Genomic DNA, 22,654 nt, shown 5'->3' with positions numbered 1-22,654 from the left:
ATGAAAAGAGACATGAATGATTGCCTGTCAAGAGGAGACTAGACTTTGACTTCTTTGTCCTACTCTCCTACTGTATTTCTTCCTGTTCCAGAAGAATTCTCCATGTCCTCTTCCTTCTGACAGGGAAGTCTTTAGTGACTACACTGTGACTTTCAGTGGAATTCTGTATTTGTGTCTCCAACTTTGCTTCTATACATAAAGGGAAGTTTTAAAGTATAGAGATATCTTGACTCTCAAAAAATCTAGGGCAAGGTGAATATTACTGGGAATTCAAGAAAGGCAACATTGAGACTCAAAGCAGAACAATGAAATTGTGGTCTAGGTGATATCTGCCCTAACCCACAAATAATAAATAGCCTTGATTCAATAGATACAGTAGCCGTAGGGCAGCATAATTTTCAAGAGAATGAAAAGTTCATGTGCTTAACATTTTCAACATTGGTATCTTCAAATTAAGCAACGTAGAATATTAAACTTCAGGGCTATAAATTCAAATGCTTTTCACTAGCTGGTACAGTCTTTATTTAAAATGTAGCATGCGTCCTAGTATACAATCAGAAATATCTATGTTGTCATTGAGGGCTCCCCCAGTTAAGCATTTGGAAGTTGTTCATATCAGAGAAAATCCTTTCATATAATTCTCACTAAGACGTACCAACAATAGCAGCAATTTTGATAACAATTTTTCAAAGAAAATGGATAAAACGTAAAAATAGCGTAGTATGTTTTGCCTCACCTTTTTGTGTTCAAGAGTATATACTCATCTATTTTCAATCTTCAGAGCACTTTCTGTACAATTTTTCTTCTTTCCTAAGTCATAGGACATGCCTACTCTCAGGTGAAGCTGTATCAGGGAATTTTAAATTACTTTCAGAACAATCCATTGTTTAATTGTTGCCATAATCTCCTCCTATGGTAAGGGAATTGCAGTAAGGTGTCTAATTTACATTTTTGTTAATGCTTCATTGGGGTCACCCCTAGAAAACTAAGTTCATCCTTGAAACAGTCACACCTCCCCTTCTGCTGCTTTTTCTTTCAGCTTCTGTTTCTGCCCTTACTTTTCAACCTCCCATAGTCACTGAGCATCCTTATTCAACACAAGTCTCCACATACTCACGTTTCATAATGCCCTGCACATGTTGGACCTTCTTCCCTTGCCACATGTCAGAGATCTGTTAAGAAAAAACAATCTAATTAAAATAATTCACTCCTTCTTAACTTTCTTGGGAATACTTGCATTTAAATAAATTTTTAATTATGAGGATTTCAAGTAGTATACATGTGAACAATTTCAACAATGGGACTAGACAGATGAAAAATATGTACAGTCATATGCACACATAGAGAAAAAGTAGCCTTACATCTTCCCTACATCTGGGGCCTACCACCCAGGCCAACATGAAATCAAAATCAAAATATGTTTCTAGAAAGAAAGGTTTACATGAGGGTAGAGAAGAAAGAAAGAATGGCAGAGCTAAGCTAATCCTTTACAGCGGTCCCCCACCTTTTTGGCACCAGGGACCAGTTTGGTGGAAGACAAGTTTTCCACGGTCGCAGCGGGGGAGAGGCAGATGAAGCTTTGCTCGCCCCTACTCACCTCCAGCTGTGCGGCCGGTACCTAACAGGCCGCAGTTGGGGACCCCTGCCATCACTAACGTGTGAGCTAGGGTTAGGTTTCAGAGTAGGGCGCTTCTAAAGCGGGGAGGGGGCTTCCCTGGTGGTGCAGTGGTTCAGAGTCCGCCTGCCGATGCAGGGAACACGGGTTCGTGCCCCGGTCCGGGAAGATCCCACGTGCCGCGGAGCGGCTGGGCCCGTGAGCCATGGCTGCTGAGCCTGCGCGTCCAGAGCCTGTGCTCCGCAACGGGAGAGGCCAAAACAGTGAGAGGCCCACGTACCGCAAAAAATAAAAATAAAATAAAGCGGGGAGGGCTAGATTGCCCAATGGATGAGACTCAGCAGGGGATGTTTGGGTAAGGTTGGGTGACCAAAATCCTGTCTGGGAGAACATGTTGCAAAGAAATACCAGAATGTGTAGCAGATGGTGGAGCATTGGGGCTAGGGTGGGAGAATGAGAGCAGCCAGACACCTAGAAAGGCTGACCTTCATTTTTTTGTTGGTTACTGTAAATATACTCAAACACTTATAAGAAATTGGAGAAATGAAACGTCATTTTTCTCCCATGAGAGGAATCCACCCACAGTGCAGCTACAGTAAACTGGTCAAATCATTAACCCACAAAGACCCCTGCATAGGTATCAGCCATTAACAACACTCCCACATAGTCAATATTGAGCCACATTGAATTGCCGGAGGAGGCGGCCTGATACCATTCCAGGAGCATGGCTGCCTCCCTAGCAAGCGGGCAGCCAACCTTGACCACCGACCTTCACAAAACAAGATAGAAGGAGAGCTTATCCTTCCACCTCGGAATTAGGGCCAGTCTAAGCAAGGGAAGGAATCCCTCCTTATCCACATTTTAAGACTCACCATTAGTCCTTTAAATGCTGCCCGTCTTAGACACAGAGTTTATCTCCCCCCACCTTTCCCCAAAGCATTGTTCCTTTTTCCTCTTCCCACAACATACCACCAGCCTTATCACATAGCATTTATCTCGTGGAAGCTTTAATTGTTTATGTGGCTGTCTCCCTCACTGAGGGTGTTCTACTGGAGGGCAAGGCCCTAATCCTCATAGTTTTGTATCCCTGGAGCCTAGCGTGGTGCTTGCCACATGTCCAGTGAATGCTGAAATAAGGGCAACCAGCTGACCAAAAGTAGCTACCCAAATGCATTGGTAACAACAAATGTAAACCATAAATGGTAGGTAAATATATATACAGAGAGAGGGTGTTTTTGTTTTGTTTTGTTTTTTAAGAGTTGCTTTGATGAATGTTTCCTTAAAGCTTGTTGTTGAACATGCCCTTATGTGCCTCTACATGCCATTTTATTTCTGTCATAAACCATAACATTGTTTTTAACCAGAGCACCAATACAACCTATAAAGTCATCCCTTGTATATTCTTATCTTAAAGACCTCGCATAAGTCTCTGCTTCTTTGTCCAGCCCAGAGTTCACTCATAGCAGGCACCATCAACATACATTTCTGGAATGAAGGGATGACTGATTTACCTTAGCTGCCACCCTTCACTACCCTTTCCAATAAAGTACCCTCACTCACCTATGGATTGTAAAAGACTGGTTTTTTGTTTTTTTTTGTTTTTTTTTTTTTGCGGTACGCGGGCCTCTCACTGTTGTGGCCTCTCCCGTTGCGAAGCACAGGCTCCGGACGCGCAGGCTCAGCGGCCATGGCTCACGGGCCCAGCCGCTCCGCGGCATGTGGGATCTTCCCAGACCGGGGCACGAACCCGTGTCCCCTGCATCGGCAGGCGGACTCTCAACCACTGCGCCACCAGGGAAGCCCCCAACTCAGTTTTAATCAGAGTGCATTCCTCTGGAAAGGCCAGACAACATGGTAGAAAAAGCACTGGCTTTAAGTCAGACAACCTGGTTTCGAGACCCAGCTCTGACACTTATGTGTCACTTCAGGACCCCGCAAGAATTTTTGGAAGATACTTTTAAAAAGGACTATTTATAATAGCACAAAGTGAAGGGAAACAACAGGAGATGTTAAGGCACCCAGGAACTAGTCATTTCCACTCCTAGGTAAGGAGGCAGGGAGAGTCAATGGTGTTATTGAAACCTGGTTAAGAACTAGGGCCACAGAAAAGGGGCTGCTTGACGGAGCTGTGGGCACCTCTAGGGATACAGCCATTTCCAGAATTATGTCGAAGAAGCGAGGGAGCAGAATCACTCTTTCCTCCCATACTCTGATCTCCTGCTGGTGCCCTCACTGACTGAACTCAACCAGGAATCAGAGGAAGAAAGTTCTGGGGATTTGTCCATAGAAATCAACATCCTGGGGGTCAGGGAAGGCAGAGAAAATAGATGTTGGGGTAATATAACCAGAGTAGTTTCTATATAAGTTTAGGCAAGCAACTTTATCTTTCTGGCTTACGTTGTCTCATCTAGGAAACAATGTGTTTTGAGGCTGTTTTGAGATAACACATGCAAGAGCAACTGCAAAAGTGTTGCTCATTAAAATTATCCCTCATGTAGCCTTGCCCACGACATCTTATCGGACTTGTATGTCGTGGACAGTAACCCTTCAGCCTAAGTCTGGGACCACAGCCACTCAAGTTTCACTGTTGACTTTCTGAAGCGTTTCCTGGGACAAAGGAGACATGGATATCAGTCCTCATCCAAAAATATAAGTAGGAAAAAGAAAGGACTAACACAGAATAAAAAGGAAAGGCTGCACTCAGTAAAATCCATGTTCCTTCCTCACTTACAATTCCTAAAAACAAAAGGAGATTGAGTAGTATCTCCATGAGGTGCAAAAGTCCTTTACTCTAATCTCTATGGGCGTCTGCCCAGAATCTGAGGTTTAAAATGTGTTCCTCCTTGTCCCAAAGTCTAGAGACATCTAGACAGATTAAACTAGTCCTGGACCTAATTTGCCAGGCCAGCGTCATCTAGGATTCTTGTAAGGGTTTAGGCATTTCCAGAAAATCAACACGTTTACAGGCAGATTTCTAAATCTGGACCTATTCAGTTAAACATAATTCCGTAAGTGAAAGATGTGATGTCACATAACTAGAAATAGCATTGACATTTGCAATTACAAGTCTGTCTTTCTTTTTTGGATATATTGCCATTATTTTCAGAGCTGAAAGGGACTTTGGAGATGATTTACTTGAAATCTCTCATTTTTCAGATAAAGAAAGCTGGAACACAACAATAAATTCAGAACAAGGACTCACCTTGATCCCTAGATTTCTTGCCCTTCTTACCACAACATACAGCCTCTTTCTGTTAAAACTCTGTAGTCAAACAAAATTTTCTGAGGTAGTAAATAATTTATATTAAGTACTACCAGATATTCACTTTTTAAATGAGCCCAGCAAAGAACTGATTTGTGAAAGTTTTTAAAAATAGGCACACCAGACAGTGCTCACCACAATTTTATAAGTGTCCCATAACTTCATCTGGGAGGAAGAACATTCTTTCTTGTTGACAGAAAGTAATTCATCATGGGTCTTGATTTTCTCATGTTCTTAATGCTATATAACCATTTAATCATTTTTAAAATTGCTATAATAATTCTGTCTCCTTTATTTCTCTTTCTAAAAATAGTAGTTTCCTTCATCTACTCATTTCAATGGCTTTTAAATACTGCTGTCTGCTCTCTATTTCAGGGATGACTTCTAGCTGCATCAGTTATACAGACACCACCCGGAGGACCCTGCTTGACTTACTCACTCAGATGCCTCCAGATCTGAGTAACTGGAGAGTTGAGCATTTTCAGGATCTGCATGTTAGCTCTGTGGTATAGTGACTGATGTCAGCCCGAACTTTGCCAAACATCTCTCATCACTACCAGTTATGTACCATTCCAAACTATTGGGCTTGCTCTCTCTTTCTGGAGCACACCCCCCTTTCACATATTTGCAGTATGGATTCAACAATATGACAATCATTTTCTTTCCTTAAAGTGGCACTGCTGCAAGTGACAAAAATAACTTGTTACTGTTGTTACTGCCTGGTAGGGGAGGTAGAAAAGGAAAGATGAGAAGTTGCGGTAACTAGTCTGGATGTGTTTAACCCTCTATCTTTATCCAAAACTATTCTATTCTCCTGGCCCGACTCAAACTCCTGGTTATCTAAACTCCCTGGGACTTTGATGTTTTTTGGAGAAAAATAGCAAGCAAATGTTGACTTCTATGCTGAGCCTATGGTTTTTAACTTGCTTTAGGCTTGGGCCCTGGAATTCATTGGCAGCCACAGGCTTCTGTGAGCGCTGTTTTCTTGATTTAAAAAAAAAAAAGTGCTATGTTGCACAAAATAGGCCATGGCAAGCTTTCCATAAGCTGTAAGGACAGTCGAGGGACGCAAGGCTCAGCCAGGGAAGTAAATACACACTTAATAGAACGGTAACATGGATCAGGAAAAAGTTATTCTAAAGCATAGTGTCAAGAGAGAAAGAATACACTCGCCGTTTATTTAATGTTTTCCTTATGTTTCCTCAGAGCAGCACTTATTCCTTGACAAGCTTTTCCTGCCCACTGCATCTAGTTCTTTTCTGGGATGGCTCAAGAACTGCAGCTTCTCACTGTGTTTGTTTATTTATTTACACGCCCATTCCTGTCTTCATCCAAACTAACATATGTCTGCACAACACACAGTGAAAAAAGTAAATTCTTTCTTCGTGTTTATTTCCCTGAACTTGTTCACCAAATTGCTTTTTTACATCCCCTTTTGCAATCTCATCCCATCCGGCTCAAGTATCCCGGATTAGAAAGGCCGTCTCTGGAGTCCTTTTCAAAGGGAGCCTCCCACAGCCTTTAAATCCCCCACGTTTTATGGTGCAGATATTCAGGATCTGAGGTATTAAGAAGGAAAGCAAAGCTGACTGAGACGGGCATAGAAAAGTAGAGTAGCTTCTTTTTTGGATAATCATTATTGGAATTGTCCTGTTGTCTGTAACTTTTCTGGTTCAAAGTAATAAACTCGGTCATTCTCAACTGGACATTATGCAACAGATAAAGGAAGGGAGTGTGTGTGTGATGTATGGAAAATACAGTTCCACCACAGAAACAGAAATCTTGCAAATGGGAATTTTTAAATAAGCCCCAAATCATAATCTTGATGGGTTGTTGTCTTCCCCATAATAAAGAACCTAAAGAAAACTATTCCTGCCTCCAAAATTCCAATACAGGAACGCAAAGTAATAAATGATATTTAATTAAGGAATTCACATGGGAAGATCCAGTCTCTCAGATTCTAATTTTTAGCACCTTGACAGGAGTGCCTATCTCATGTTCCCTTCCTTTGGCTTCCAGGCCATTTCCCCTCCTCAATCCTCACTTTTGGGATGTATAACAGCTACAGCATAGAAGTCTTCATAGACAAAACAATTTGAAGCACTGCAAGCTTGAAAATGGAATGGCTAGATGCAATCACTTTTTCTCATCTCATTTATCAACACAGAAATTAAGGCAATCTGGTAATAGGGGTTACAAATAGATAAAAGAGAGAGAGAAACACAAATCTTAATTGTTCCTGCAAGGCTTTAGCTATTTTCTAAACCGAAATTATTTGAGTTGAGCATAAGAATTAGCAAGGTGTCTTTGAATCAGGGACTTTTTCAAAGCCACCTCTCAGAAGTCTGGGGCTGTGTAAAACTGTAATGCTGTAGAGTGCAGTCCTTGAGACAGTCTGTGTAATACAACACATAGGACAGATTTATGTTAAAAATCACTTCGGGGGCTTGTGACTTTCAACTAAATACTTCTTCAGAAACCACTGGAAGCTCTTCGACTTGTGCTACTGGAGAAAAGAGGTGGGAAGCTACCACCGACTAATAAGAGCCAGGGTGTACCCCGCTCTGAAGGGCCGGCCCTCGGCCTTCCCACCCCGGGGTGGACCAACGAACCTTATTTTTCGCTGCCAAGGGCCCCTGGACCCTCTCCTCGCCTCCCCAAGCCGGGAAAAATCTTTCCAAATCTCATTCCCAGTCCCCCAGGTGAGAAACCAAATTGCACAGGAGATCTCGAGAAGATTTGAGAGACGGAGAGTGAGAGAGAGAGAGAGAGCGCGGCGCTGGGCGAGGGCAAGCAAACTGCCGAGGGAACTGCCTGCGGGGAGGAGGAATCTTCCAGAGCCTCAGCAAAGACTCCGTTTGGGAGAAAGTCTCAGCACAGTTGGATTTCCAAAGGTGTGTGAGCGCACACACATCTGAGTCCTACCCGCTCCGGGCAGGTAACGGGCGGCCGACCTGACCACCAGTGCCCACTGAGCTTCCCCAGGACCACCCGCCCGGCGCCCAGCTGCAGCTACTTCTACTGAAAGAAAGGAAAGGAGAAAAGCAACAGAGGAGGGTCTCAAGAAAGCTGGGAAGGAGTCCGCAGCCAGAAACCCTGCAGCGATCTGCCAAGGGGGCGAGAAGCGAGTTGCCCTGGGGCAGTGGTTGCGCGCCGGCGCCGGGAGTGGAGGCGCGAGGGAGCCGGGACGCGGGCCCCCGGGAGCGGGGTGCGCCCAGCCTGAGGCGGTTGAGACCGGCCGGAGTCGGGGGCGGGGAGGGGGGCGTCCCGCGGCCGCTGGACCGTCCACCTCCACGGTCCCAGCCCGAGCGCGCCTGCCTCTCCCCGCGACCGCGACCGCGACCGTTCTGAAGAGGGGCTCTTCTGGGCACGCTGTGCCTCCCCCCACTCCCTCCGGCTCCCGTTCTCCCGCCTTCTTTGCAGTGTCCAGAGATGCTCCGCCGCAGACCCGGGACCCCTTAGGCGCCTCTTCCCGTCCCTCTGCCAAATCGCGACGCCTGTACTTTTCCAGCTCCCTCTTTCCCTCTTGAAATTGAAAGTTATTGAGGTCGCTCAGGGTTGTTGCTCCAGCAGTTTCCTTCCCCGCCCCCGAGCTCCCCCCGCCCCCAGCAGCCATCCCCCTCCCCTCCCCCCTCCCTCGCCCCGTCCCTCCCTCCCTCCCTCCCACCCACCCTCTCGCCCTCCCTCCACCACTGGAGCGGCTCCTGCTCGCGAACAGCAGAAGCAGCTCGGGGTCTCTCCGCCGCCCCTTGGCCATGGCCGCGGTGCTGACGGCGCCCGCTCCCCTCCGCTCCCGGGGCCCCCGCCGCTGCCGCAGCAACCTCTAAGCCCAAGGGGCCGCCACCGTCGCCACCGCCCACCCGGATCCCGCCCGCGGCCGCCGCCGCCGCGCACCATGCTACCTGCGGCCGCCCTGGCGAGGCCGCTCGCTGCTTCTGGAACCCTCACTTGCGGCACTGACAGCCACCGTACAGGAGCCCCCGCAGCTCAGGGCTCGGACAGTTTGAAAGTACAGTAGTTGGTTTCCCTGACCACCCGACCCGCTTCGTTTGCCATCCCAGCTCGCCTATCGGATCTGAGTGGAGGAGTCCGCTGCTTGGATTCTCTCTTGCTCTCCATATACGCCTAACACCTACGTGTATTTCTAAAACATTCAATATTAATTAACAATCAAAAGAAAAAGGAGAAAAGGAAGGGAAATATTACTGGGTTACTATGCACTTGCGACTGATTTCTTGTTTTTTTATCATTTTGAACTTTTTGGAATACATCGGCAGCCAAAACGCCTCCCGGGGAAGGCGCCAGCGAAGAAGTAAGTGCAGGCTTTTTTACGCATTTGCTCCCTCCCGCCGCGTTCACCTGTCGGGTCGCTTTGCCTGTCCTGAGTCGGCTCCCAGAGGCAGCGGTCCTCCCACCCAGCACCCCACGCCTCGAGAGGAGGTAACCGTTTAGGCGCCTCTGTTGGCGTCTTTCACGCCTTCCTCTCCGCGCCCCTCTCTTCCCCCGCATCCTTCTGGGTGCCAGAGTCCGGCGGACCCGGCGCTAAGGTGGCTCCCGCACCCTCATAATTTCAGGTTCGCGGAAAAGTTCGGCCCTTCGTTAGACTAGCTCGAGGGATTTGTGCTTTCCCCCCGAGACGTGGACGGGTGCCTCGAGCCCCCAGGCATCACAGACTCCCGGCCGGCTGGATGCCCCTGACCACAGAGTTCCCGCCGGGGAAGGCGCGGCCGCGGCGCCCGCTCACCTTGCGTCGCCGCCTTGCTTGGGGAGACCTCGCAGGGTCCTCCCGCGGCGCTGGGGTCGCGAGGAACTCTCCCGCCCCTCGGGAAATGGCGAGCGAGCGCCTGCGCGGTCGCTATACCCCCAGCCACGCACGAGTGGAACCGAAGGGCGCGCGGGGCGCTCGGGGTTCGCGTGCCTGCGCGCTTAAGGAGACGCTCTGCGTCCCAGTACAAGGGATGTAAGGGCTGCCGAACCGGCCGCTGGGAGCTGGAGGTGCCAGGTTTCCAGTTACAATCTTGCCTGTCACGCGTGAGCGCTTTTACCGTCTCAGGCCCTTTAAAGTGGGTCCCCTGGGGCAAACATACACTGAGGGTGGGGTTCCCCTAAAGACTCAGGCTCGCCTCCTCGCTGCCCCTTTTCCCGATTCCAGTTACTTGGAAGGTTGGCTTGTGAAGACTTCCTAGGACAGTGCCCTAGCTGGGATGAAACGGGCACCGCCCCCCCACCAGGGCACCCTCAACCCGGGTTGGTCTGTTTCAAGGTGGCGTCTTCCATAGATGAGGAGACAGACCCAAGAAAGGCACCTCTCCCTGCCCCTGGGTAGCCCAGCGCGCTGGCCGCTCCGCTCCGGCGTAGGTGCAGGCGTGTGGAGTTCCTTCGCAGATAGAACAGAGGGCGACCCTGGCTCCAGCGTGGGGGGCGCTGGCGGGGACTGGGAGGGAGAAAACTTCCCGGGGCGCAGAGAGCGATGCTATTGCTTTGAGCAACTCGGACCTCCGCCGCCCAGGAGCCAATGACGCTTGGCGGCGCCTGGTCCCGTGCGCAGAGCCACCTCGGATCGCTGGCCCGCGAAGCCCCTGGGGGCAAGCTCGGGTACAGCGCAGAGGACACAGCACAGTCTTGTGTGAGATGGAGATTTTAGTAATCGCTTCTCCGCCACTGTTTGTGCCCTACCTCTGGACGTGAGGGACCGCTGAAAGCTCCCTTTGTGCCGCTTGCCTAGGGCAGACAAGGTTTGATTCACCTGAAAATTGCCTCTAAGAAACGCTGTACCAAAGCGCCAGGGGCTCCCGCCCGGCCTCAGCGCCTCTAGGATCGCGTAGCCGGGGGGCAGGAGGGCCTAATCTAAGCACGTCGGGGCATCCGATTTATTATGCTTGGCCTCTGGATGGTTTTATTCTTCGAAACTCCTCCACTCACCCTTTCACTCGAGACTTGCGGCCGCCTCCCAAAAGAAGTGGCTTGGAGCTCGAGTCTTGCCCTCGTTTCTGGCGGTCCCCAAGTCCCCTTCTCGCAGAGTCCGGCCAGGGGAACTGAATCGCAGGTCGGTGGGGAGAGAGAGGGATGCTGGGCACAAGCGCCAGTGCCCTCTTCCAGCCAGTGCCCACCCGGCGCCCATGGCCCACACCCTCCTTCACCCCACTGAGGACCCCAGGGCCAGGAGCCACACAATCGCAGGGGAGGGACGGGGTCCTGAGTGTCAGAGTGGTCTCCGATTGCAGTTTGGGGGCCCCTGTTTCTGATGGAAGACACCGCAAAGAAAGCTGGCCATCCATTTGTTCTCACTTCCCCCCAGAAAGGACAGCGGTGCAGGAAGCTGCCCAGTGGTGCTGCCCCAAGTCTTCTGGGAGCAGAGGGGGGACGGAGCACCCCTAGGCTCCGATTAGAAAGGATTTACAGAGTCCAAAGGCGAGCTGCTTTTTGATCTGCCTTAATCTTCTCAAGGCCAAGTCAAAGGCGCCCTCTTGTTGTGTAGTGGGGATGAGAAAGGGAGTGGGTGGAATTGTGTTGAAATTCCGATTGTTCTGTGGGTGTGGGGCCGGGAGAGAGCTCCCCTAGCAGGGGATGCTCCTTGCTCCTTCACACTTGAGTCTGCCTTTGCTCCTGGGGTTTGCTGATGCAATCCTGTGAGAGGGGCGACCCCTTGCGTTCTCCGAGGAGACAGAGGAGACTCTTGGCAGGTGCAGCATGGGGTTTGTTGTTGTTGTTTGTTTGTTAGTTTATTTTAGAATGGGGAAGGAGTAGAGGGTAAGGTCCAGAAAATCAAGGTCAAATTGCAGGTGTACAAACTCGTTCCTTTGGAAATCTCTGAAAAAAAACGTTTTCTCAAATAGGGACTGGGAAAAAGTTGTTTAAATGAAAAATAAGGTAGTAGTCAAAGGTATTCTAGAAAGAAACCGTCTTTCCTATTTTTGCTTCAAGAGACAATTAAGGTATTTAACCTTTTGGCCTATAGTTAAATAGCTTCACTCTCCTAAACTTTTAAATCTTAACTAATGATAGAAATTTGGGGTGTAAGAACTATTTATCAGAGTTTTAAAAGGGGTCTCTTGAATGTTTTGGTAGAAAAGTTTCTTGCAAAAACACGTTCATTTGCAGTGTTAAATATGATCAATTCTAAGGAACCATGGCTTATCCGCAGATAAAGCAGATAAAGCTATCTATATCAGCAATCTCCTGTTTCCCTAAAGGAACTGCTATATTTATCTCTACTTTGTTGCAAACTAGTGATCCTGTTTCCTCTTATAGAAAAAATAACATTTTAAACAGGAATTTTGTACTTTAAAAAAATCTATTATGTTATGGATAAATAAATACTCAATAACTTTTTTACCAGCTTGGATTCATATACAGCTCCTAGAGTTGATTAAGTTGAATTTACTCAAGATAAAAATGAAATGCAATCCTTATTCCAAAATCCTGAACCAGAAATGTTTTCAGAGGACGTTAAATAAAGAATCCTGAACGGAGTTTTAAACTCGTTTCCAGCTCAGCCTTTGCTGCTTGTACAGCCAGCTTCTGAATTCTAGCTTATCTGCTAATAAAAGTAAAGGTTATATGTGCCATAATAACCGCAGTACCTTACAATTGCACCACACTTTCACTTGAGTTATTCACTTGGATCCCTAAATAGCCACTTGAAGTATAGAGGCAGGTATTAATATCCCCATTTTACAGGGAAAGAACCCAAAAAACAGAGGCTAAGTAACCTATACAAAGCCATACAGCTACTAAATGGAACTTATCTCCTGCTATTTATGCTATATGTTGGCCCATGTCAGAGAGAAGATGTCAGGCGTGTTAAATAATAAATCTGATGGTCTCAAAACCATCATTTATCCTATGTTTGTAGAATAAGCTGTTCTAATTGACTGGAAATTTTTGAACTGATATTTATATGTATTATACATTAATGACCAATGTCAAAGAGTTAAATACCTGATAATGATAATGAAGCTTGCTAAATATAATATTATTTAGTTATTAAGAAAACATTGTAGGATCATATTATGCCAGAAGACTATTGTGAGAAACATCAGATGCCATTGTAGTACCCTTTTAATTTGATGCCATCTATTAATTGGTTTTTAAATGCTTAGATTCCAGATAGATCCAACTTTTGAAAAGCCATGGTAGGCATAATAATTACCAAGCACTCACTACACAATCTATAAAACTTTTAAAAATCTTTCATAAAGATGTTTGAAATAAAGGAGTAAGAACATAAGAGAAATCATTTTAATGGTGATAAAATGAAAATCGATTTATTGGAATACAGTGGCCATTGCTCATGATACCGTTTTGGATGTTAAGCCATTCTTTGAGATTCTGATACACTCTTTTTTTAAAAAAGATTATTTTGTTTATTTATTTTTGGTTGCATTGGGTCTTTGCTGCTGTGAGCGGGCTTTCTCTAGTGTGGCGAGCGTGGGCTACTCTTCGTTGTGGTGCGCGGGCTTCTCGTCACAGTGGCTTCTCTTGTTGCGAAGCACGGGCTCTAGGCGCGCGGGCTCAGTAGTTGTGGCTTGAGGGCTCTAGAGTGCAGGCTCAGTAGTTGTGGTGCATGGGCTTAGTTGCTCCACGGCATGTGGGATCTTCCCGGAGCAGGGATGGAACCTGTGACCCCTGCATTGGCAGGCGGACTCTCAACCACTGCGCCACCAGGGAAGCCCCTGATACACTCTTACACAGCTAACCTGGAAAATAATAGGTTAACTACAAGACAGAAAAATCTTTCATTCTATTATGCATTTTGTCATATTAATTTTAAATGGAAGTGTATAGTTTGGATATTGGCTACAACGCATTTTTTCACCTGTCTACTTTTGTCACCAATCTACCTTGTTTTTGAGTGAAACACTGTTTAATAGATGAAGATACGAGTAAAATTTGCTAGAGAAAGTATATTCTGCAACATATTATGTGATATCTGTATGAATCCAAGCCCCAAATTCAAACTCTTAGGCATTGATGGCAACATCTAAATATAAACAAAAGACACTTATTTTTGTGAATTCTAATTTAATCATCATTACACTATCAAAATTGTTTCTTAAAATATCTCTTTGTTATACTTTTTTAATTCTTTATTACTTCAATAAAAGGATTTTATTAAAAACATTAAGAATGATAATTTTTGAATATTGTCTTTTTAGTCCCAAGTTATTCTATGTAAAGTAATTGAGAATATAATAATCATAAAATTGATTTAATGGCATTACTTCAATTTTTTTTTTTTTTTTTTTTTTTTTGTGGTACGCGGGCCTCTCACTGTTGTGGCCTCTCCCGTTGCGGAGCACGGGCTCCGGACTCGCAGGCTCAGCGGCCATGGCTCACGGGCCCAGCCGCTCCGCGGCATGTGAGATCTTCCCGGACCGGGGCACGAACCCGTGTCCCCTGCATCGGCAGGCAGACTCTCAACCACTGTGCCACCAGGGAAGCCCTACTTCAATATTTTTAAGCATGAAATATGAACGGTATTTTAACTTGCAAGTAGATAAGTTTTGTTGAATCATTTCTCCATTAAATATTTCCTGGAATTTAATATTCTGCAAATTAGGTCCCCAGAAAGTGATGAATGGGAAATTACAGCATGTAGTTAAATTTGATTTTCAAGTTATTATGGGGAAACTCTTGCCACACTACTACAAAACAACTTTATTAGTCATCTGATCATTTTAGTCTATTTTAATCTGGACAGAGATCTCCAGATTGCTACTGAGTATCTCAAATATTTTCTAGTTAAATGGTTAATCTTTTTAAAAAAATGCAATAGTTCTTTTGAATTTTATATATTATTGATAGAATACTGTGTGTTGTCAGAAACCTTTGTAGAGTTAAGACCACATGATCTCTTTGCAATTATAAGAATGAACTATCAAAAAATAAAACTATTCCACATACAGCAATTTTCTAAATCGTCTTTCCCCCCTTTATCTCTATCCAAATGTTTCATTTTGGACGTTGTCCTAACCTCTCTTCCCACTTCCTCACTATTCACTCTCCCCAGCCCCCAAAACATCCTTTTCCAAGCAGTGAATTCTTGAAATGCCATCAGAGCGGGTATTATGTTTCATGAAATGTAAGAATCAACTTTGGTTACCATTAGGAAAACATCATTCAGTTTTGAGACCATGGTAAGGATCATGTAAGACAGTGTGTTGAAATTATATGTTTTACTTGGTTAAGACTATTTCTTCTCTGAACCGTGCATCATACACTGGCAATCTTTTGAGAATGATCATTTGAAAAAGTGTCGCATCATAAGTTATATAGATATTTCTTGCCTTGCTTTTGATTTTGAGGAAAAATGTGGGTTGCTTTCTTGATTGTGAATTTTTTCTTAAGGTTTAAAATGATTCGATTATCTTAAAATTTACCGTTTGTTGGCCAACCTAGTAAGTTTGAAATGCTTTGCAGTTATACCTTAACAAAACATGTAAAGTATAAAATACACATCTGTAAAAGACGTTGCCCATTTTTTCTGTTTGTTTAATTCTGTCCATCAGATCTTTCCATTCAGGACTATTACTAGCATTACAACTAAAGTACTTAACCCAGCAATGATGAAAAGAATGGAATGTTCCATTCTCAAGGATTGTCGGGGTGCTGAGGATGCCATTGAGTGCTAAGAAATCCCATTTACTGCTCCAAAGATGTTTCAACAACATGCAGCTTTTAGGCAAAATACCTGAATTCTTTTTACATATAAAAAGTTTGAATAATTTCAAAAACTCATTTAAAAAAAACATGGCTGCAGGTGCCTCTTCTCTGATAATATTTCTGCCTTATTTATATTCTTGGCGAGGTAACTAGGTAACTGGGTAACCTAGGTAACTAGGTCTAGTTACCATCTGCTGTCACTAAAACTGTTCTGGAAGTTTTTAGGGAAAATTCAATGGTACTGAAGGAGATGATTGCCCAATTAAATACATATTTAATGGCCTTTAACTGCTTTTATGCTTTATGCCTTATGCAAGTATCTAACCCAGTCTTCAAAATACTACCTTATTAGGTTTCCATCTGACCTTTAAGAATTTGATGGATAGCAGCAAACATCATAAATTCATGGTACAGACTGAGACCTAAGAAGTCATTGAAGGAGGATTCCCAGTGTATGTTGAGAAAAGTAGGCTAAGAAGTAGAAGACCTGGGTTCTACGTCTAGCACTGCTAGTAATATCTGAATAACCCAGACAAGCCCCTTTACCACACTAAGCTGCAGTTCCTCATCTGTGAAATGAGGCAGTTGGTTAAAAGTTTAGATCTGAGCAATTCTTATAGGTTCTTCAACTTTTAATCTTTTGGTATAAGAACATGAACCAGGAGTAGCGAGTTAGTTCTTCTAAACTTAGTTGTTTTATTCAACCAAGTTTAGTGGATGAAGATTAAGACTACAAACAGGGACTTCCCTGGTGGTCCAGTGGTGAAGAATCCACCTTCCAATGCAGGGGATGCCAGTTCAATCCCTGGTCGGGGAACTAAGATCCCACATGCCGCAGGGCAACTAAGCCCTCAGTCCGCAGCTAGAGAAGCCCACGCACCACAGTGAAGAGCCCGCGTACAGCAATGAAAGATCCCATGTGCAGCAAATAAGACACGATGCAGCCATTAAAGAAAGAAAGAAAGAAAGAAAGAAAGAAAGAAAGAAAGAGTCAGAGGAGGAAAGAGGTCATCTTAAAAAAAAAGAATACAAACAAATATAAGTATTCACTTATTATAAGTAAATCCATCATATAAAGATTAATAAGTGACTTATCAACATAGAGACTGAATTATAATATTATGATATTCCTCACCCATCACAATATCTAGTGCCTGAAAACCATAGCCATAGCGTCAATCCACATACTCCATTTTTGGCAAGGCCGTTTTGTCCTTGGGCTTAGAGTCACAGGGAGCTGGTTTGGAATCCCAGCTAGAGAGATGCATCAGAACTCCCCTACCATGACAGGATTTTAGAAGTGGCCCTGTAATGGGATGGAAGCGGCAATTACAAAGGCCCAGGTTTAAGCTTATAAGACCCTGTGCTATGACAGTGACTGACTGAGCACGAGAGGGCGTATGAAGGGAAAAGAGGAAGAGAGCCATATTTGGCACTAAACTTTGGCTTATAAGGACTCATGTCTGGGTGAAAAACAATTATCTCTATCTTTTTGATTAGAGATAATCAAAAAGAACAGGAAAGTAAGACAAGCAGATTTGTTAGGAAACTTATTTTCCTTTCGCGCTGCCTTTGAGGGCCAGCAGGGCATTTAGTAACACTGAATCAAAGTTGCAGAGAGATTCCGGAGCTGAAAATAGCATTTTTGAGTTACTCCCATAGAAGGGATAGTTGAATACATGAGATGAAAATCTGGCAGTGTCTTGTTTATTGTTATTAAAATGTTTGCTGTGCTGACATTGAGACTCACTCTTACTGGTAGTATCAAAATAAGATTAATTACATTAAGGTACTTTGTCTATAGAATCGAATATATCATTTTCAACTGTGGTTTCTCATGTTTATAGCCCTTTTTGTGCTACGTAAGAAAATGGTCACCGGTATCAGGAGCAGTAATTTTACGTTGCCAAGTCTTCCACTTGAAGATCATACTTGGAAGTCTCATCACCTGTGGAACGATATTCCTTTGCCACAGGATCTTAGGAGACCTGAAAAACTTTACAGTAAGGAAAGATTAGTTTCCTTAAGGTGTAAAAATGATTTTTTATATCATTCCACTTAGATCTACCATCTACAAATAGCATTCTACTTTCAAGCAGATTTCTCAACAAAGTGTGCTCTCTTAAAATAAGAAATTCTCGGGCTTCCCTGGTGGCACGGTGGTTGAGAGTCCTCCTGCCGATGCAGAGGACGCGGGTTCGTGCCCCGGTCCGGGGGGATCCCACATGCCGCGGAGCAGCTGGGCCCGTGAGCCATGGCCGCTGAGCCTGCGCGTCCGGAGCCTGTGCTCCGTGGCGGGGGAGGCCACAGGCAGTGAGAGGCCCACATACCAGAAAAAAAAAAAAAAAAAAAGAAATTCTCAGGATGGAATGAAACTTGAAGGAATTCAGTCCATCTATATGATACGTGAACTACTTCTGCAACATCCCCACCGAGTAATTGTCTAGCCTCAGTAACAACCAGGTTCCACACCCTCGCCTGCTGCTTCTAGACAAGTTGGGTCTTCCGAATCAGGAAGCAGGTTATATTTTCTAGTGGTCTGTTCTCCTACTTCTCTTCTGAGCGCTTGGCTGGGGCATGGGATTACATTTAGTTACCTTAAAACATCTTTCTAAAATGAATACACAATAATTCGATGCACTATATTCACTCCCAAACATTGTCCTTAGAAAACTAGCTGGTAAGCATATTTATAATTATACCCCAATACAAAGCACATTCCTGAGAGTAAGTGGTAAAGCAGCCCCCATTTTATAACCACATAATACAAACCACCACCACACAATATAAAATAACAGAATTTGTGAAATGCTTATTTTAGAACACTGTTTTCTTAACATATGCTTGATAAGCTGGTAAGAAAAAGTGTCCCTAGTTTCTCATTGTTAGGTACCCTCATACAATGGGACCTCACATATGTGAACACACAGTCATCTCGACAAAAGCTGTCATATAAGAAGAGACAGTATCAGCCACATTTAGATGAAAAGAAAGAGGCACCATAGTTCTCAGAGCCACTGTTACATTCACATACATTCTATCTTAATATGCATTTATATTTATATGTTAAAGTGAGTATTGTGACAATGATCGTTTAAATAGCTGCCGTATTTTAGTCACCTGTGAGTGCCAGACTCTGTCCTTGATGTTTTTGCAAGTATTATCTCAATTAGTCCTCCCACTTACCTTGTAAGGCAGGTGCCAGTAGTCCCATATCAGTCGCCTGAGGTCATTCAACAAAGATATGGTGGACCTGGGATCCCAGCCGAGGACTGACGCCAAAGCGCATATCCTTCCTTGATTTTTTCATGTCACTTCAACTATTGGGATTGGTACTTGAAGCAATCATGGGAGTGTTTTCTCAAACGCGACCCCACTTTTTCTTTCCTTTACTCTCTGCTCATTATCTCTTCCTCCTCATTTAACAAACCACAAGTCTTCTTCAAACATTTACTCTAGAGGTTGCTTCTGGTATTCTAATACTCCTTCCCACATCTCTTTCTTTTCTCTCTCCTTTTTCCTGTTTCCTTAAACCTACCTTATTGATGGTTTTTAAACATAGAAAGTTGCTGATTTTTTTTTCATTAGAAGCAATAGAGTAGCACAGTTTATATGAAATAATCTAAGATTATTCTTCCCATCTATGGTGCATAATTCCAAGAGAAGACTAACTAAGGCATGAGAATGTGGGCAAAGTCTATAATTTTGCAGTTAAATATCAAAATCCTTCTCTGTAATTTATAACCACAATAGATATTTCACTGGCTAGTTTTTGCTGTCCAGAAAAGTTATCTTTATGGTACTTCATAAAATCTCTTATTTATATTACTTTTACTATGAGCATTAACAGTAAACTCCACTCTGAATTCTTGCTTTATGGGCCTTGGTACAGTGATTTTTCAACCCTGATTTCCACTTAGAATCACCTCGGGATCTTAAAAAAACAAAGCCAGACTCTATCTTAGACCAAATGAAGCAATCTCTGGGAATGGGGCCTGGACATCTGCATTTTAAAAGTAGTCCTGGTGATTCTAAGGTACAGCCAAGACTGAGAAGTACCATTGGACCCTTAATTTAAGGATAACTCTTACAGCTAAGCAACTGTTGAAAACAATGCCAGTTTCATGAGAGTTCGACAAAAAAAATAAACTTGTGTGGAGTATGATAAGAGATGAGATATGTGTCATTCGAACAGATAGTAGTTTAAAATATAAAGCAGTCTGATAGCCCCAGATTGTTTACCAGTTGAGTACTGTTTAACTTGTGGCACTGACTGGTGCAGACAAGACCATCTGATTGAGAATTGTCTCAGCCAGAGGGTCTAAGAAGACATAGCAGAGTGCACACAGTAGAACATGATGGTGAGTTTAACAGCTACTGCTGCTCTTTTCACAGATAAGACCCCTGCTGCTAGGAGAGGTGCGATCAGGAATGAGGGTGCTTGCTGCTGAACTATACCAGGGGTTAGGGAGGCAGTGAATAGAAGATGAGGAATCAGCCATACCCCCAATTTTTTTTCAAAGCTACATAACCATAAACAACTGTTTTCATGTCTTACCAGACGACTGTGCCCTAGAGTCCTCTTTGTTTTCAGGAAAAATGAAATGGTTAGAAAATGGCCTCTAATAAGAAATAAACATCCTTTTCTTTTATGGTTTCTACAATTACTAACTAACTTTATATTGACTACTGGTGATCAGTAAAACTACTATAAATAGCATAGTTGTAACTCTATCTTAATGGGTTAAGTTTTGCAGTAGGTTGTTTATTCTTGAACTTACTGTTCTTACTTCTCTCCTAATGTGCTCTTCTTTAAGTGGTTATCTTCATTAAATCTTGTTTATTATTCTTTTCTAGTCCATGAACGATGTTCAAACCTTGCCATAAACCAGGGAAAGCTCCATGTAAAAGTGAGGTGGAAGTCTGGGCTTCCTGTCAGGCTTAATTCTGTTTGTTAAGGGGGCTCCTTGGGAGAATTTGGGTTCCAGTGAGTCACTAGGCCAAATCCCAATAACCACAATTGCCAAAAGTAATTAGACTGAGGAAAGCCAGGTTTCTGGAGAGGAGGGTCATCACAGCACGCTTGAGCCATTGCTCCGTGGTCAGACCTAGTTATTGTCCCTAGGGATTGGGAGCAATCGTGAGTTACAGAGAGCAGGAAACCCACCAGAAAACAATGCTTTTCCACCAATTTTTTTTTTCCTCAATAGGTTATTCATCCTAAGCATGCAAGAGATGGGAATGTGCCGCCAGTATATGTGCGCAGTGCAAATCACCGTCATCTTATAAACCACCTTGTCTGCCTGCATGAGGGCAAACGCACACATACAGAACTCCTGCTGTCATCACTGCAAGTTCTCCTCCTCCCTTCCTGAGTAGATAAAAAGAACCCAAGGAATGTAGTCTGAGTCTTTGTACGAGAGGTGTCTGATTAGGATGGGAAGGGAAGGGGGAAAGGATCTTTGTAAACATCCTAAGGTCAATTTAGATATAATATTCCTGACATAACATTTGGAAATAAGAAAATAGTATATTGCATAGGACAGGAGCTCTAAAACCTCCAGATCTAGGAAAAGGCCAAGAGCAAGCTTAGGATTTCTTTCACTGAAGACAATACCATTTTGAAATATGGTGCTGTAAGCAGCTAAATCAAAATTATTAAGAACTAAGCGGTGCTTTGATTTTAAGCTTTCACTATGCTAGAAATTAGAAGATTGTTAAGCCTTTCTATAGGAAAATACTCAAGTAGCACAAATATATCTATGCTTAATAACCTCAGTGAAAGTTCACCTTTGAAACTATTGACACTGCCTCAAATACCCAGTAAGGTTACTCTGTCACCTCCTCTGCTGGATCTTTAATTGAACAAAGTCACAGAGTTCCCACTGTCCTTAATGTGGTAAGTTTCACATTCTCTTATGATTCAGAATGACGTCAGTATATTTTAGTACTCCTGTGACCTTAGACCTTAGACCCCTCTGACCTTAGACTCTCTTTGTTTAAACATGTGGATGGGTGATATTGCTTATTTTAAATCCACAGAAAGGCTCGCAGTCAGATTCTTATTCTGGCCAGCCTTCTGTGGCAACTGGCAATCTCCAGGTAACACTGGGCAAATAAACCCTGACCTCGTGCCCTGTGTACATCAAAGAGTTATAATGATCTGCTATCAATATGATATTACCAGTTTAGTGGAGTCATATATTTGATTTCATTTGGTCTTAAATTTGACCACGAGCTGATTTAAGAATTGAAGAATCTTAACGTTTGGAAATTTAGCAGCAAAACGGTGACCTTGCATTTACTTGTATCACTCACTACCTTCTGATGGCATGTAGTTTCTGCCATGCAATACAGAAGATGTAGACAAGTGCTGCTTGGCCACAAACTAAATGAGCACATACTGAGCTGCTGAAGATTTGTTTCGTACAGAATTCAGTCTTGTTTTCCAATTTATGAGCAATTTGTTGTTCTAAGTTTAACAGGACCCTCATTACTGTTTGGTAACAAGAAATAAAGCCCGAAGGCGGTATCCTTAGCGGCCTCAATTCACAGACTCATTTCATGCCACCCTCAAGATGTTAACTCTTAGCCCTCTCCACAAAGACTAGTACAATTTAAAAGGGGGAGTCTCTCCTATAGCATATTTCTAAGACACCCATCCAACATTCCAGTTCTGTCCAGAGCTTGATGTAAATCTAAGCTTTTAACATAGATCAGTGGGATTCCCTCGGAAGCCAATTAGACTTGCAAGATCATGTCGATGCATCCTTGGCCCTAGTACAATCAATAGCATGTGCCATTCTACCTAGCACTGAGCCTCCAGGGCCCAGCCCTGATTCATGTGTGTTTTCAGACTTGTGAGCATTATGTGCCCATACCTCAACGTTTAATTTCTAATAGAATAAGGGAGATTTCCAGCAAGCGTAGGTCCAGACCATTTCAGGCTACTTCTACCATTTTCAGTACCCATGTGGACACCTCATTGACGTTCTAGGAATTCATCGTGAACTGTTTGCCTCTGAACTTAATATCTTGCCCATACTATAAATGGAGAGCTTACAAACCCAGACATCTTTGTGTAATAATTTTTTAACCAAACTACTTAATTC

At 43.9% G+C, this 22,654-nt stretch overlaps 1 protein-coding gene across 1 annotated transcript in view; it reads left to right on the top strand.

Moving 5' to 3' along the window:
• The first annotated feature begins 9,092 nt into the window (after window positions 1-9,092).
• Window positions 9,093-22,654, top strand: part of RSPO3 (R-spondin 3) — a 75,860-nt gene continuing 62,298 nt past the window's right edge. The window contains exon 1 of the mRNA XM_065888958.1: window positions 9,093-9,189. Within this exon, the coding sequence (XP_065745030.1) occupies window positions 9,093-9,189 (97 nt within the window). The remainder of the gene's footprint in view (window positions 9,190-22,654) is intronic.

This window comes from Phocoena phocoena, chromosome 12 (genome assembly GCF_963924675.1).
Source record: "Phocoena phocoena chromosome 12, mPhoPho1.1, whole genome shotgun sequence".
Lineage (NCBI taxonomy): Eukaryota > Metazoa > Chordata > Mammalia > Artiodactyla > Phocoenidae > Phocoena > Phocoena phocoena.
Note: the sequence above shows the minus strand (reverse complement) of the source record. Positions and strands in the feature narration are given on the sequence as shown.